This window comes from Delphinapterus leucas, chromosome 4 (assembly GCF_059928025.1).
Source record: "Delphinapterus leucas isolate spDelLeu-1000000601 "Yukka" chromosome 4, BTC_Dleu_Yukka2, whole genome shotgun sequence".
In the NCBI taxonomy this organism is placed as follows: Eukaryota; Metazoa; Chordata; class Mammalia; order Artiodactyla; family Monodontidae; genus Delphinapterus; species Delphinapterus leucas.
The window spans coordinates 15,148,334-15,162,901 of record NC_143132.1 but is presented as its reverse complement, the minus strand read 5'-3'; the positions used below and the strand labels follow the sequence as shown (position 1 = coordinate 15,162,901).

Sequence of the window (14,568 nt, the reverse complement as noted above, 5' to 3'; positions counted from 1 at the left end):
CTTCTTTTTCAAGGTAATAATATTCCATTGTAGGTAAATACCACATTTTTTTATGACCATGGCTAATTTTAATCTACCGATATGATGCCACTCAACAAACTGTTGGGAAGACATGTGCACCATTTTACAGTATTTTTACCGTATGAATACAATAGATATTTTAAAAACCCTAAAGACTAGGTAATAAATAGTAAAGCAATAAGATAATTAGGATGTGGTGTATTTTAATATTTATTACCTTTGTTTTAAATATATTTAACTATAAATTTATATAATTTAATTTTTTCTTAGTAGTTGTGTTTAACAATAGGCTTATAACATTCCCGAATATTGAACAATTGGCTCTTGTGAGCCAGTACAAACCAGCTTCAGCATATCATTGGCCTAATCTGAAGAGGCTTCACTGATGAAAGAAAGCAACTGACTCCACCTCTAAGCTCTGCCACCACAGCCACTCCCTCCAAGCTGCTGATGTTCCTCCCAGAAGTACTGCGTGCCTTCACTTTGCCTTTTCCTCTGCCCTCCTGCCTACGAGTCCATTTCTCACACTGCGACCAGAGTGATCCTTTCAATGGCCGTGGGAAATATAGAGTTCCTCTTTTCAAAGTTCTCCAACAGCTTCCCCTCTCAATCAGAATTTAACCCAACATTCTAGCCACCACTGCCTCTTTGACTTAGCCCCATTGAGGACTTTTTGTCATGTTTTCTAGTGACTCTGCCATTGGCTGCCACCTCACCAGTTTCCTTGCAGTTGCTCCCACATACACAGAGCTCCGAACTTAGTACCCTCACACCTTGCTTTCTTAGCTTGACATGTAGAGACCTCCACCCTGCACACTCCCTAAATTGCCTTGTCTCTAACCCAATGTTACAATCAACTGACAGTAGCAAGCATTTCCCCAGTCCCTAGAACGTGTTTTCTCCTCTGTTACCTATGTCTCATTGTTTTTCACAGCATATATTAGAACCTACTATATTACATATTCATTCATTTATTTTCCATCTCCCCAAGAAAACATGTTTTTCATGAAAGAAGGGACTTGCTTTATTCACTGTTGCATCCTGGAGCCTAGAAAACTTTCACATGATAAACACTGATAAGTACTTGTTGAAAGCATATGTGAATCCTCATTGTCGTTTACATTGAAATTTGTTTATTTTGGGTGAAATCCACTACCATTTCTCTCAGGATAAGCTGTTCAGTGGGTTGAGGGGGCAGAAAGGGGCCAAGTTCCACAAGTTATGTAAGGCTATGTCCCCTCAGAGAGGAGTCTGTTTCTAGTTCTCACAAAGGTGTCATATGGGCTGGTAGGGACCCTGATTTCATCCCATTGACAAATTATACTCTCCTATCTTCAGTACGTTAAAAAAATTATTTCATAACTAAAATGTTTTCTTTCCTCACTGTACCCCAAGTCTTCTAATGACTTAGGACAACTTACATTTGCTAACCACCTCTCTGGGAGAAAAGAGGATATATGAATATGACAAAGCAACCAGAATATCACAGTTTTATTGAAAGACACTTTCATTGTCTGTGGATAATTAAAAATTGGAAACATCTATGAAGAGATTGATACAATGCTAGTTCCTAAGAAAAGATGACAAGGGAAAGGAGTTAAAGAAAGGTCATAATTGTTTACGATATTTTAGGAAGGTTACGTTAAATATGCAAGGCATCAAGACAAATATTTTTTCTTACTATGGCCCAGAAATGAAATTAAGTCTAAGTTCCTAGGAAGCAATCAAAACTCATTGTGATGATTGCACTCATAGAATATATGTAAACAGCCTATTCAGAATTTTACTGTTGTCTCATTTTTTTTTTTAACATGGTCTTACTTTATCTATGGCCAGAAAATCGCATAGAAGGATAAAAAGAGAGCAAGAGAAAAGCTACCCCATTCTGATTCATTTCATAATAGTTTCATAATAGCAACATGGCTACAATATCAAGGGATAGTTTTATCCAAAGTTTAAATTGCTGACTGTGGATATTTCCTTCAAGATCTTCGTTTCTTTATCTGTGAAGTGGGCATAGTAAATTTATTTCCTGAGAAAAAAGTTATAAAAATCAGATAATACATGAAAACTGTTATTATTAGGCTTACGGATATGTATCATAAATTACTTTCAGAGTTTATTAAATGGACATTTTTATGAAAGGTTATATTTTCTTAAAATTTTAATGATGCCTGCATTGCTCACAAAATATTTATTATCTTTCACTTAAAGAAATGTGAGTTCTTTCAAAGAATACAGTGTTCATACCTTCAGATGTACTCTTTATGTTTTACCCAAAACTGTATAAAAGTCATCAATATTTACCACTTTCAAAAAGCAGTTCATCTTGGGAGTTTGGGATTTACATATACACACTGCTATATTTAAAATGGATAACCAACAAGGACCTACTGTATAGCACAGGGAACTCTGCTCAATATTTTGTAATAACCTAAATGAGAAAAGAACTTGAAAAAGAATAGATGCATGCATATGTATAAATGAATCACTTTGCTCTACACCTGAAACTAACACAACATTGTTAATCCACTATACTCCAATATGAAATAAGTTTTTTTTAAAAAAAGCAGTTCACCTTTCCAAGAAGTCCCCTTTAAAGTGTGGCCTGACAAACCTCACTCTGGTGGCTTATCTGATGGTCTCAGCAAGACTGTGGCCTGGGTGATAAATCCAGCTCCGAACGTTCTGCCTTGAAGAGCAAAGAAACTGAAGGCTCGTTTCCCAGAGGATGGGGGAAGTTGTAGCTCTAACTGTTTAAAATTGGATTTTAGTGGGTAATGCTTCAAAGCGCTCACTTTGCATTTCTGCTAACAAAGCTGAACATTCAGCCAAAATATTGGAAAGGAAATCCTCCGGCAGAATGAAACGACAGAGGAGGCTTGGGAAGTGGTGAGCCAAGCCAAGAATGACAAAATAAAAGGGGCACATTCCAGAAGGAGAAGTGAAAGAGAAAACTGTTTTTAGCTCACTGGCTAGCTTCTCCTTGTCCCAGAGCCATACCCGAATCTTGGAAATAACAAATTCTTTAGTCATTTTTTTAGCTTTTCCTCTCATATTCTAACTTAAAATCCTAGGCTATTACATTAAAGAAAACTTCAGGAGCCCTTCTGGGCAATCCAAGCTTTTAGTACAAATTGGTGTTCACGATTTAATGGCAGGTGCCACAGATGGAGATCACAGGAAAGTTTTCTACCCCCAACACTGGAAATAAAACGACTTCAGCTTTCATGCAATGAATAACATAGGTGTTCTGAAAAAATATTTCTGTCAGAAGTAATCCTCTGAAACACAGTTCTGAGAAGTATTTTAAGTTCCATAACATGACTCTGAAGGTGAGCATATCTACTTGTTTATCTCCTACTAGGATAACTTTATTCATACTACATTGATTTTGCTGTAAACTCTTCTGCTTCTTGAAAAAACACTGTTTATTTGATCATTGGAAGCCAATCCCACCCAAACTGCTTGCTTGGCTTATTTAGAAATGACTGAGAGCAGTCACAGAGACAGCCCAGGAAGCCAGTTGCATAGGGCAAATCAGAAAAGAGGACAGAGCTAAGCAGATGTTGGCTGTGTTGGGCAGAAACAGAGGCCTGGACGGATTGATTTCTGAGAGGTTCTTGCATTGGTAATTTTGCCAGTGCTGTCTTGTTTCCTAATCCCTCACCCCATTGTGTGTGTGTGTAGGCACGTTTGTTTTTATAAAATCATCTTTATTAATTAAAACAGGTACCACCTTTCCACCTTTGAGGAGATTGCAAATTTACATTCAGAATAAATAAACATGGATACTCCATCATACCTAAGAGGACAGCAGTCAAATCTTCCTACAACCACCTGGAGACAGTTAATTTCTTTTTCAAGTCTCTTGCATTACTAAAGGACCAACAGAAATGAAACTGGAATTGCTAAAAAGCAAAAAATGATACTTTGTGCTGAAGAAATTTCTAAAATTGGAAACAATTAATGCTAAATTTGAAAAGAAAACACAATGGCTTTTTCTTTTACTTTTAGATTTTATGTCTCCAAGTAGTTTCTGCAGAAAAGTTATATTTGAGAGAATAGGAATATATAGATTGTACAAGGTGATTATTTTTAATGTATGTCTCTGTCTTAAATTATCATAAAGTCCAAGGATTTAAAGGGAACTTGGTCATCTAGTAAAATTCATGCTTGTAACTTTAGTTCTTTTAGAAACAAAGCTATTTAGATATTGCTAAAATATCTTCAGATAAAGAGACTAGACATTGTTTTTGTAAACAATAACACAGACTTTTGTACTATATTCAAGTCAATACATATGCATTGCAAAACTAAGCTGTGCCAGGGATACAGAATCGAATATGACACTTTCTGGTTCATGTATGCATCCATTTACAGCTTTTATTGGATATCTAGAGTGTGCCAGCACTGTTTGGAGGTAATGATACACATGTGTTAAAATAAGTAAGACCAACTTTCTGCTTTCATGGAAACTATAGCCTAGTAGGAGAAAAAAAGGCATTAAAAATATTTAATATAGCGACAGGCAATATAAAGTGCTGTGCTTACACATAAAGCAAGATGAGGGATCAAGGGTGACAGAGACAAGGGTGCTCTTTTAGATAGGATGGTCCAGGTAGACCCCTCTGGCAACGTCCCATTTTAAACGGGGCCCCTGATGGGAAGAGAATGAGAAGGATGGCATTCTAGGAAGAGGAATCCTGATGCCAAAGGTACCACTGTAAGAGAAGAGGGTATGCTGAGAATAATTCTTTTGGCCAGTGCTCTGTGTGGATGGAACGTCGAGAAATTGCAGAAGAGGAGGCAGGAAAGGGATGGGGGCTGTAGTTGAAGAGACTGTAGACTGGGCTGAAAGATTTGGATTTTTCTTGAGGTAGAAGGGAATTGAAGAAGTTTTAGAAGAGACAAGAAGAAGTCAGAGCTGAGTTTTCACCGGTTATTCTGGCAGTGGTATGGAGACTGGGAAGCGTGGAGGAAGGTGATGTATTCATTCTATACAATATAAACCAGAGGTCTCTGAATATATCTGTTCACTCCAGGAGGGTTAACTTTGTGAGTCAGTAAGACTGGGCCATGGTGTGCCCAGATTAACCATTGTTTCTGATCAAGTATGTGAGGGTGTGTCCAGATGAGATTAACATTTCAATCTGTGGAATCAGAAAAGTAGATCACCGTCCTTAATGTGGGTGCATATCATCCAATCCATTGAGGCCCTGAATAGAACAAGAGGGGTAGGATGGAGAAATTCACCTTTTAAAATTCTTGCCTGATTTCTTAAGCTCAGACATAGGTCTTCTCCTGTCCTGGATGCTCCTGGTTCTCAGGCTCTTCAGGCCTGAATTGGAACATATACCATGGGCTCACGTGATTCTTAGGCCTTTGCACTTGGACTAGGTTACACCACAGGATTTCCTGGGTCTCCAGCTTGTAAATGACAGACTGTGGGACTTCTCAGCCTCTGTAATTATGTGAGTCAATTCCTTATAACAAATCTTTTCCTCTCTTTATATATTCTATTAGTTTTATTTCTCTGGAGAATCCTGACTAATACAACCTCCCTCCCCAAAAAAGTAATTTTGAAAAATATTTTTAAATGTTCATAACATGTCTGTTGGCCATCTGCATTTCCTGTTTGGAAAAATGTCTATTCAGTTCTTCTGCCCATTTTTTAACTGGGTTGTTTGTTTTGTTGACGTTGAGTTGTATGAACTGTTTATATATGTTGGATATTAACCCCTTATCAATCATATCATTTGCAAATATCTTCTCTCATTCAGTAGGCTGTCTTTTTGTTTTGTTGATGGTTTCTTTTGATGTGCAAAAGCTTTTAAGTTTAATTAGGCCCTATTTGTTTATTTTTGCTTTTGTTTCCTTTGCTTAGGAGACATATCCAAAAAATATTTGTGATTTATGTCAAAGAGTATTCTTCCTGTTTTCCTCTGGGAGTTTTATGGCCTTACACTTAGGTCTTTAATCAGTTTTGAGTTTATTTTTTATATGATGGTAGAGAATGTTCTAATTTCATTCTTTTACATGTAGCTGTCCAGTTTTCCTAGCACCACTTATTGAAGAGACTGTGTTTTCTCCACTGTATATTCTTGCTTCCTTTGTCATAGATTAATTAACCAAAGTGTGTGGGTTTATTTCTGGGGTCTCTATTCTGTTCCATTGATCTATATATCTGTTTTTGTGCCAGTACCATGCTGTTTTGATTACTGTAGCTCAATGGTGCTAATCATCAGGGAAATGCAAATCAAAACCACAGTGAGGCACCACCTCACACCTGTCAGAATGGTCATCATCAAAAAGAACACAAATAACAAATTTTGGTGAGGATGTAAAGTAAAGGGAACCCTCCTACACTGTTGGTGGAAATGTAAACTGGTGCAGCCACTGTGGAAAAACAGTATGGAGGTTTCTCAAAAAAACAAAAATAGAACTACCACATGACCCAGCAATTCAACTCCTGGGTATATATCAGAAAAAAACAACAACACTAATTAGAAAAGATAAAAGCACCCCAATCTTTATAGCAGCATAATTTATAGTTGCCAAGATATGGACGCAACCTAAGTGTCCATCAACAGATGAATGGATAAAGAAGATGTGGTGTGTGTATATATATATATATATATATATATATATATATATATGAATACTACTCAGCTTTAAAAAAGAATGAAATTTTCCGTTCACAACAACATGGATGGACTTGGAGGGCATTATGCTAAGTCAGACAGAAATAACTCAAACAGAGAAAGACAAATATTGCATGCTGTCACATATGTGGAATCTAAAAAATACAACAAACAAGTGAATAAAACAAAAAAGAAGCAGACACATATATAGAGAACAAACTAGTGGTTACCAGTGGGGAGCGGGAAGGGGGAGGGACAAGATAGAGGTAGGTGATTAAAAAAATATGTTTATAATGCATTTAAATACTTGTAAAAGTATAATTGTCAGCATACTCAAAATATTGGCATTTAAAAATAATTATTTCACTCCATTTAAAGTATCCAATAGAATATAAACTTGGAGGTGATTTGCTTCCCACCATCATTCATGTAAAATCATAATAAGTTAGTCTTAACAGTTTTACATTAGCATCTTTAACTTTCTCCTCAACTTTTTCCACAGAATTTTACTCTAAAATAACTTATATTTATGATTTGGAAATGTTTTATGCATAATCTTTCTGTATTTTCTGCAATGAACATGTACACATATACACATATGTATATAGTATAACATTTATAATGTATTAATTTTAGTATATATAGTTCATTATAACTAATATATTTTGTAATTTATATAATCATAATTTATTTAGAATATTTATAATTATACATAAGTAATATATTTAGTTAATACAATAGTAATAATAGCAGTCCCTCATGCAGTACTTGTTATGTACCTGCCACTGTTCCTGGTGCCCTTCACATTTTATCTTAATTAATTTGATCTTCACAACCACCCTGTAAGGTAGCTCAGACATCTTATTCAGGTAAACAGGGAGTGGAAATGGAGGGACTTTCATTAACAGCAACATTATTCAATCCTTTGAACACCTTCAATATTACATGCCAAGATTAAATGGTGAGCCATTATTAAAGAGTGCTATCTATTAGTTAATTCAAGTAGGTCCTCTAATTTTTTAGTAGCAAAATATTTGAAAGCACCCACCTGGGAAGGGATTTGTTGCCAACTCGCAGGACCACAGTTACCAGTGATGGCAGTTATTACAGCCTCAAGCACTGCAGAAAGACTAGACAGTGGGTAGGCCGGAGGTTGACCTTTTTTTTCTTAAGGCAGAGAAGTTCAGTTCACCAAGGGGACACCTTGACTGTGCTGCATTCGCAGGCAGATCGGTTTTAGGAAACGTTATTATGGAAGCTGAAGCTCTAGAAGCCAGCTTCTCCTAGTCAGTCCTGTTCCCTCCCCTTGCCACTTTGGCAAGGTCCTCTTGAAGGGATGCTCAATGCTTCTCTAAACTATTCTTCTTGTTGCCTTTCTTGTCCATAAGAAACTTCTTGTCCTTTTCAAAATGTGCTTTTCACAATTTAGGAAAATGAGTCCCCGTGGTATTCAGTGGCTGTCTCTGGCCATGATTTGAGATTAGAGACCAGATTTTTATTATGTTGATCAGATCTCTTAACGACGTTCAGTCCTTGACAGGTTAATTTATGTTTTATTGGAGTATTGATCCATTTTTTGTTCCTGTTAAACAGCAAAGTAACATTTTAAAATGGTGCAGACTGAGTAAAAGTGAGTGATGGTGGGGGGCAGAACTGAAAGATTGTGGCTGCAGCTGCTGCTAAGCATCATTTCACCCAAGAGAGAAATTTTTAAAAAATTGCTAGAGGGGAAAAAGCCTTTCCTATTTCTATCCTTGGAATCATTTTAAAGTCATGTTGATGAAAAAAAATAGAATTTTGGCAGGCTATGGTTCTCCTAAAAGACACATTTCTTGAAGGATACAGAAGCATTTTGATATATTAATTTTACACCAGAAGTTTTCAAAGCTTGCTTGGTTGAATGATCTGTTAGAACATGATCATTTTTATTAAACTGTCATATTTTAACTTATCCAACAGTTAACTTTTTTAGTGCAAAATCTCATTAGGGATTTTACATGTTTCTTCTACAGGTAGACTGGTAGAAAATTTATTGCTGTTGTATCATTTGACAAATTCTTGAATCTTCATATATTTTCTTGCTTTTGCCCATCACCAGGAAATGGGCTCATCACTTTCCCGGCCTTTGCTATGGGAAGGAAACAGAGTCCTTTTGAAAGCTCTGGGCGATGTTTGCGAATATTTAATCATGGAGGCGGTACAATGGCATCATTTACAGCGATATGTCAAAATTAATTCTGTAGTATTCTGTCAAGGAAAGAATCTTACCATATGCCCTCAAATAAAAATAAATGAGTTAGGAAAACTCTGACAGAGTTTACCTAATTCTGCAAAATCTTTGGATTTTCATTTAAGAGTCACTTAAATGAAAATAGAATCATTCATGCAAACATGATTGAGTTTAATTTATTTCTGTTATTAAAAAAGAAATTAGAGGGCTTCCCTGGTGGCGCAGTGGTTGAGGGTCCACCTGCCGATGCAGGGGACACGGGTTCGTGCCCCGGTCCGGGAAGATCCCACATGCCGCGGAACGGCTGGGCCCGTGGGCCGCTGAGCCTGTGTGTCTGGATCCTGTGCTCCGCAACGGGAGAGGCCACAACAGGGAGAGGCCCACATATCACAAAAACAAAAACAAAAACAAAACAAAAAAGAAATTAGAAATAAAAGAGGTTTCTATCTTCTCATGTTTCCAAATTCATGCCAAATATCTTCAGTACAGAGTCTTGTGTTTTTATTAGAAATGCATTAAATGAAAAATTAAGTATGAAGACAGAGGAAGAGCAAGAACTTGACAGACATACTTAGAAGGATGTCAAACACTTGGATTGGAGATGCAATGAGCAGATTTTCCAAGTACAACATCGGTTTCCTGGGACCAGGACAATGTTACACGTCAATGAGTCACCCAACAGATGTACAATGGAAATCTCAGAGGAAAGAGTTTACCTCTGCCTGAGCACATGGAAATTTAGTCACCACTGAATAATAAACCTCACTGCTTGGTTCAATAAAAGTGTGGAACACAAGTGGGTATATGGATGAATTTCTTAAACAAATTTCAGTTTTTGCCATGTGATGTTTTAATATTTTTGTTGCAGGCACATTTGTCAGTTTTTGAAATTGTGCCTGGATTATTTTTTTACACTTAACTTATAAAGAAATTCACTTATTATTATTATTTTTAAGTATTATACTTTTTCACTGTTTGCATACTGAGATCTGATGCATTTGGAGCGTCTTTTTATGTATGGAGTGAACCCAAGTTTACATTTTCCAAATAGCTATTTAGTTTGCCCCACACTAGTAAAAAGTAGTACATCTTTTCCTTACTGTTTTGAGATGTCACCCTTCTTGCTTCTAAATTTTCATATGTACTTGAGTTTATTTCTAGGTATTCTATTCTGTATCATTGGTATGTCTGCCTAGTCATGTTCTAGTACTATACTGAATTACTTATAGAGGGTTTATTGTATGGTTTAATCCTGGGTAAAGCTATACTTTTCCCAATCTCCTCCCTGCTCTCCTTTTCCAAGGTGTTTCTAGCTGTTTCTGCATGTTTATTTAGAAAGACTTAGGGGTAAAGTATTTTAATTTCTGTAACCAACTCTGAAATGAACATGTGTATATGTACAGATACAGAGAGAAAGAGATAAAGCTAATGCAGCAAAATGTTATCACCTGGTGAATATTGATGAAGGGCATTTGGGTGTTTTTAATAGGATTATTGTAACTTTCCTTGTGGTCTGAAAACTTTCAAAATAAAATGTTGGGAGAAAATCAAATAAACAACTTTGGGGAAAATCAATTATTTCCCATTAACCTTTGAGGGGAGGGTAGAAAGACATGGGGATGGGAACAAGAATCCTCAGTGGGTATTTTGAGATAATATTTTGTTTTATCTTGAAAAATATAAATATATTAGCAATTCAAAGTAAAACATCAATAAAGTCTAATTTAAAACAGTGTCCTATAAATATGGGAGCTGTGAAATGGATTTCAAACTTTATGAGTGTTTAGCATTGGGAAATTTAAACAGTATCAAAGTGCCTGAGAATGGGCCAGCCAAGGAAGCTTGTCCTAGTGGTCTGGCTCACCCAGGTCCAGGAGACCACTGCTTTGTAAGGACCAGGAGCAGGATGGCATCTCACTTACAGAAGAGGCATTGCAAGAAACTCAGGTCCTTTTGACCTAGAGATGACAATTCTAACTTCTCTTCCTATTCTCCTCCTTCTGTCTCTAGACATTTCTGCATTAATGTCTAGAAATGTCATGTGCACAAAGTATCATTGTGTTGGAGCTTGATGGTGTATGTGCACATACATTTGCATGCTTCTGACATTAATTTTACCTTCTCTCTGTGTCCCACCTTTCAGGCAGGAATGCCAAAGAGGAGAGGGGTAATCAGTCCTGCACAGTTCTCAGTCTAGCTGGCAATGTAACTCTTTCTGGTTTCTAGGGCTTTCTCTCTCCCTGGAATCCCATTCTCTTTCTTCTTATCCCTTAGCTGGCTACTTCTGTCCTATATCCAAGCCTCAGTGTAGACTTCAACCGTTCTGAAAAGTTTGTCTATAAATTTCAAGATGGTGTTAAGTGTTCCTCTCATGTGGTCCCATAGTTCTTTGAATAATCTGACCACAGGACATGTCATGGTGTTGTGATTAACTAATGAGAACTAACATTTACTGAGTTCTCACTATATGCTCAGGGCTTAAATGTACTATTTGATTTTCACATCAATCCCATGAGGTAGGAGACATTTTGTTTTCTATTTTAGAGAAAAAGGAAGTAGGCTTAGAGAAATTTAGTTATTTGCTGTAACAGACAGCCTTTAAGATCACCCTCAATAATCCCCACCTCCTGGTATTCGCAGTCTTGTGTAATCCCCTCCCTTTGAATATGGGCTGGACATAGTAAGTTGTTTCTAAAACTCAGAGTATAGAAAAAGTGATGGGATGTCACTTCTGTGACTTGATTATAAATGACTGTGATGTCTAACCTTGATAATAGATTCTCTTTATTGCCTTCTTGGCTTGCACACTTTGAGGAAGTAAGATAGTTTGTTGAAAAGGCCCACATGGCAAGGAGTTGAGGGTGGCCTCCAGCCAACTGCAGTTGAGGTTCTCAGTCCAACAATCCTCAAGGAATTGAATCCTGTCAACAACTGCTGCCCCCTCCACAGCTGAAACTGCAGATGAGGCCGCAGTCATGGGTGTGAAAGACTCTGGCACAGAGGGATTCCTGACTCACAGAAACTATGAGGTAATAAATTTGTGCTCTATTAAGCTGCTAAGTTTTGGGGTAAAGATAGATAACTATAGATTGCTATCAATAGATAACTAATACCCTTGATTTAAGTCCCACAGGTAGAAATATAGAGTACAGGGTTAAAAAATCTGGCAATTCTAACTCTCTAATGAATCTTTGTCATGCTGTTTGGTTATTTCCCAACTGCTTCTTCATTTAAACATATTCCGATTTTCATTCCTAGCATTTAGCCTTGTACTTTGTGTGTCTTCAATAAGTATGGAATGAAAAGTGGGTCTATAGTAAACAAAATCTTGTATGATGAACCAGCCAGTCAAAGCAAATTTTTTTTCAACTTTGTGTTTCTTAAAACTGGGTAAGGGGAAGAGGTACACATAACATAATATGCTGGTTTGGAATTTGTTTATGCACTCTGCATGCTCACTGTAACAACAGCAAACTCAGTTTCAACATCTTTCTACCATAGAATATGGATCAGGGAGCACACATGGGCCTTAATTTGTTGTTAATTCCTTTATCAAATATTTTTAAAATACCTTCTGAACTTCTGCCTCTGTGCCAAGCTCTCGGAATACAAAATTGGATAGAACAATGTAAAGGGCAAGACCAAATGCAAATAGTGGCACTATTGTGTGACATGATAAGTGACTTATTTGAGGTTTGAACAAAGAACTGTGGGAATAAAGGACAAACCAATAATTTAGTAGGGTGACCATCCATTGGTGTTTCTGTCTATTTCTCTCTCTCTGTCTACACACACATACATATACACATACACACACATGCTGATTCAGAAAACCATAAATAGTCATTCAGGAGAGTTAGAATTTTACTCAATGATTTTAATTATAAAGTGATTATGAGAAAAAGTTCAAGTGAAACTACTTGGCTGATCTGAAGTAGGGCATTATTGATTTTAGTGAATCACTGAGCAACACAGTTTAGAGACTTGACATTAGAGGAGGTGACACACCAACAAAAACCAGGGAATTGCCAACCAGGGAGAAAAACTGGAGAAACAATTTAAAGTGTGTTGTTCTCTTGAAGTTCAAAGTAACTTCTAATGGTTTTTACACACTCACAAATCTCTCTTTTTTATTCTCCTATGTCAAGATGCTGCCATACAAAACAATCAAAAGGAAAAATTATCATTTGCATTTAGCCATCTTCTACTTCCCATTCAGGTCAAAAATTAATTTCTCTTAGGTTTACTTATAGTGAATTTGCATCCTGCATCTCAATAAACTATTTTACAGTGTTCCTTCTTGTCAGCCTATGTGGGATACCATAAGGTATCTCTCAAGATCTTAGAAACAATGGAAATAAAATTGCCCTCTGAGAGTTAAACTATGAATCAAACAAATGATGAATAAAAGTAGAGAATCGCAGTTACCTTAGTCAAGAGTTCCCAGTGCTGCAAGACTTGATTGTGAGCTGCCTGAATGTATTAATGCACTAAAGAAGAACATATGCTCAACAGGTGGTTGTGCAACCGTGGGAAAATAAAGGAACAGAGTCCCAGAAGCGATATGGGCCATGCTATATAAGCGTTATCCTAGCTAGTGAAAAAGGCCATCCTTTTCAATTGGATATATTCAGCTCTTATGCATTGGATTAACCACCCAACTTCTTATTGTGTTCTCTTTTCAAGTTCAGTAAGGAAATTTCCAATTTCTGTCTGACTTCCTATGTGGGTCAAGGTTAGTGAAGCAGACCCTGAGAAGAGGGGAAGGAAGAGATGCATTGTCAGTTAATTGGGTAAAGATGTAAAAGTGTGAACATTGATTGTAGACAACAATTTCAGTAGCTCTCAAAGAAATATTTTTTGACTTATTGCCAGTGTTTCTAACTCTGCACTTTGGATCACTCTTTTCACCGTCAAAGCTTAAACATATTTAATCCTCTCTCATTTTAAACAATAAAATAAACATAAAACATCCATTTATACAACACCCCACCCCCAGTCCCAGATAATACTGTGAAAGCAAGTTATATGTTTATTAACACTATTCACTTAACTTGGATTTATTTACTTATTTTTTCTCTATAGCACTGAGAAAAGTGTTATTTGAATTTCCTGATGGTATTTCAGTTGTGTTACACAGATTCAAGAGAAGTGTTTTGTCCAAGCTTGTCCAAGTCAGTTTAAGGAGGACCAGCTCCCAAAGAGTTCATTAAGGAGGAGGGCAATGTCATTAGTGAAACCTCAGAGAAGGGAGAATCACCAGGTGGGGTCAGCACCACAGGGTTCTGCTGCCTCTTGTTATCAGGGAAGTCTCCTTTCTTGGCCAACTTTGTCAGTCTGCACAAATCCTTTTAGATATTCAAGTTTGGAACTTTCCCAAGAAGCTTAAGAAAACATAAGATGCTAAGTTTCCAAAATGTAAGAAATAACCCAAATGGATGACTCCTTTTACTTTCATAAATTTGTCCAGATACATGACAACTTGGGCAACTGTGTACAATGTTTTACATTTAGTGACTTTTATGACCCAAACTCTGCTAGGTAGAGTGTTATAAGCACTTGTAATCAATACAAAAAGAATCCACCTTATATAAAATCCAAATTTCAAAAATTGGGTAAGACTGCATGTTTAGAGCCTATCAAGATACTTGCATGCCTACGAGTTCAAAATGC

At 36.8% G+C, this 14,568-nt stretch overlaps 1 protein-coding gene across 1 annotated transcript in view; it reads right to left on the bottom strand.

Annotated features, from left to right (window-relative positions):
- GRIK1 (glutamate ionotropic receptor kainate type subunit 1) overlaps positions 1 to 11,872 on the bottom strand; it is a 116,768-nt gene extending 104,896 nt beyond the window's left edge. The window contains exon 1 of the mRNA XM_089909878.1: positions 11,662 to 11,872. Within this exon, the coding sequence (XP_089766004.1) occupies positions 11,662 to 11,872 (211 nt within the window). The remainder of the gene's footprint in view (positions 1 to 11,661) is intronic.
- Positions 11,873 to 14,568: the final 2,696 nt, after the last annotated feature.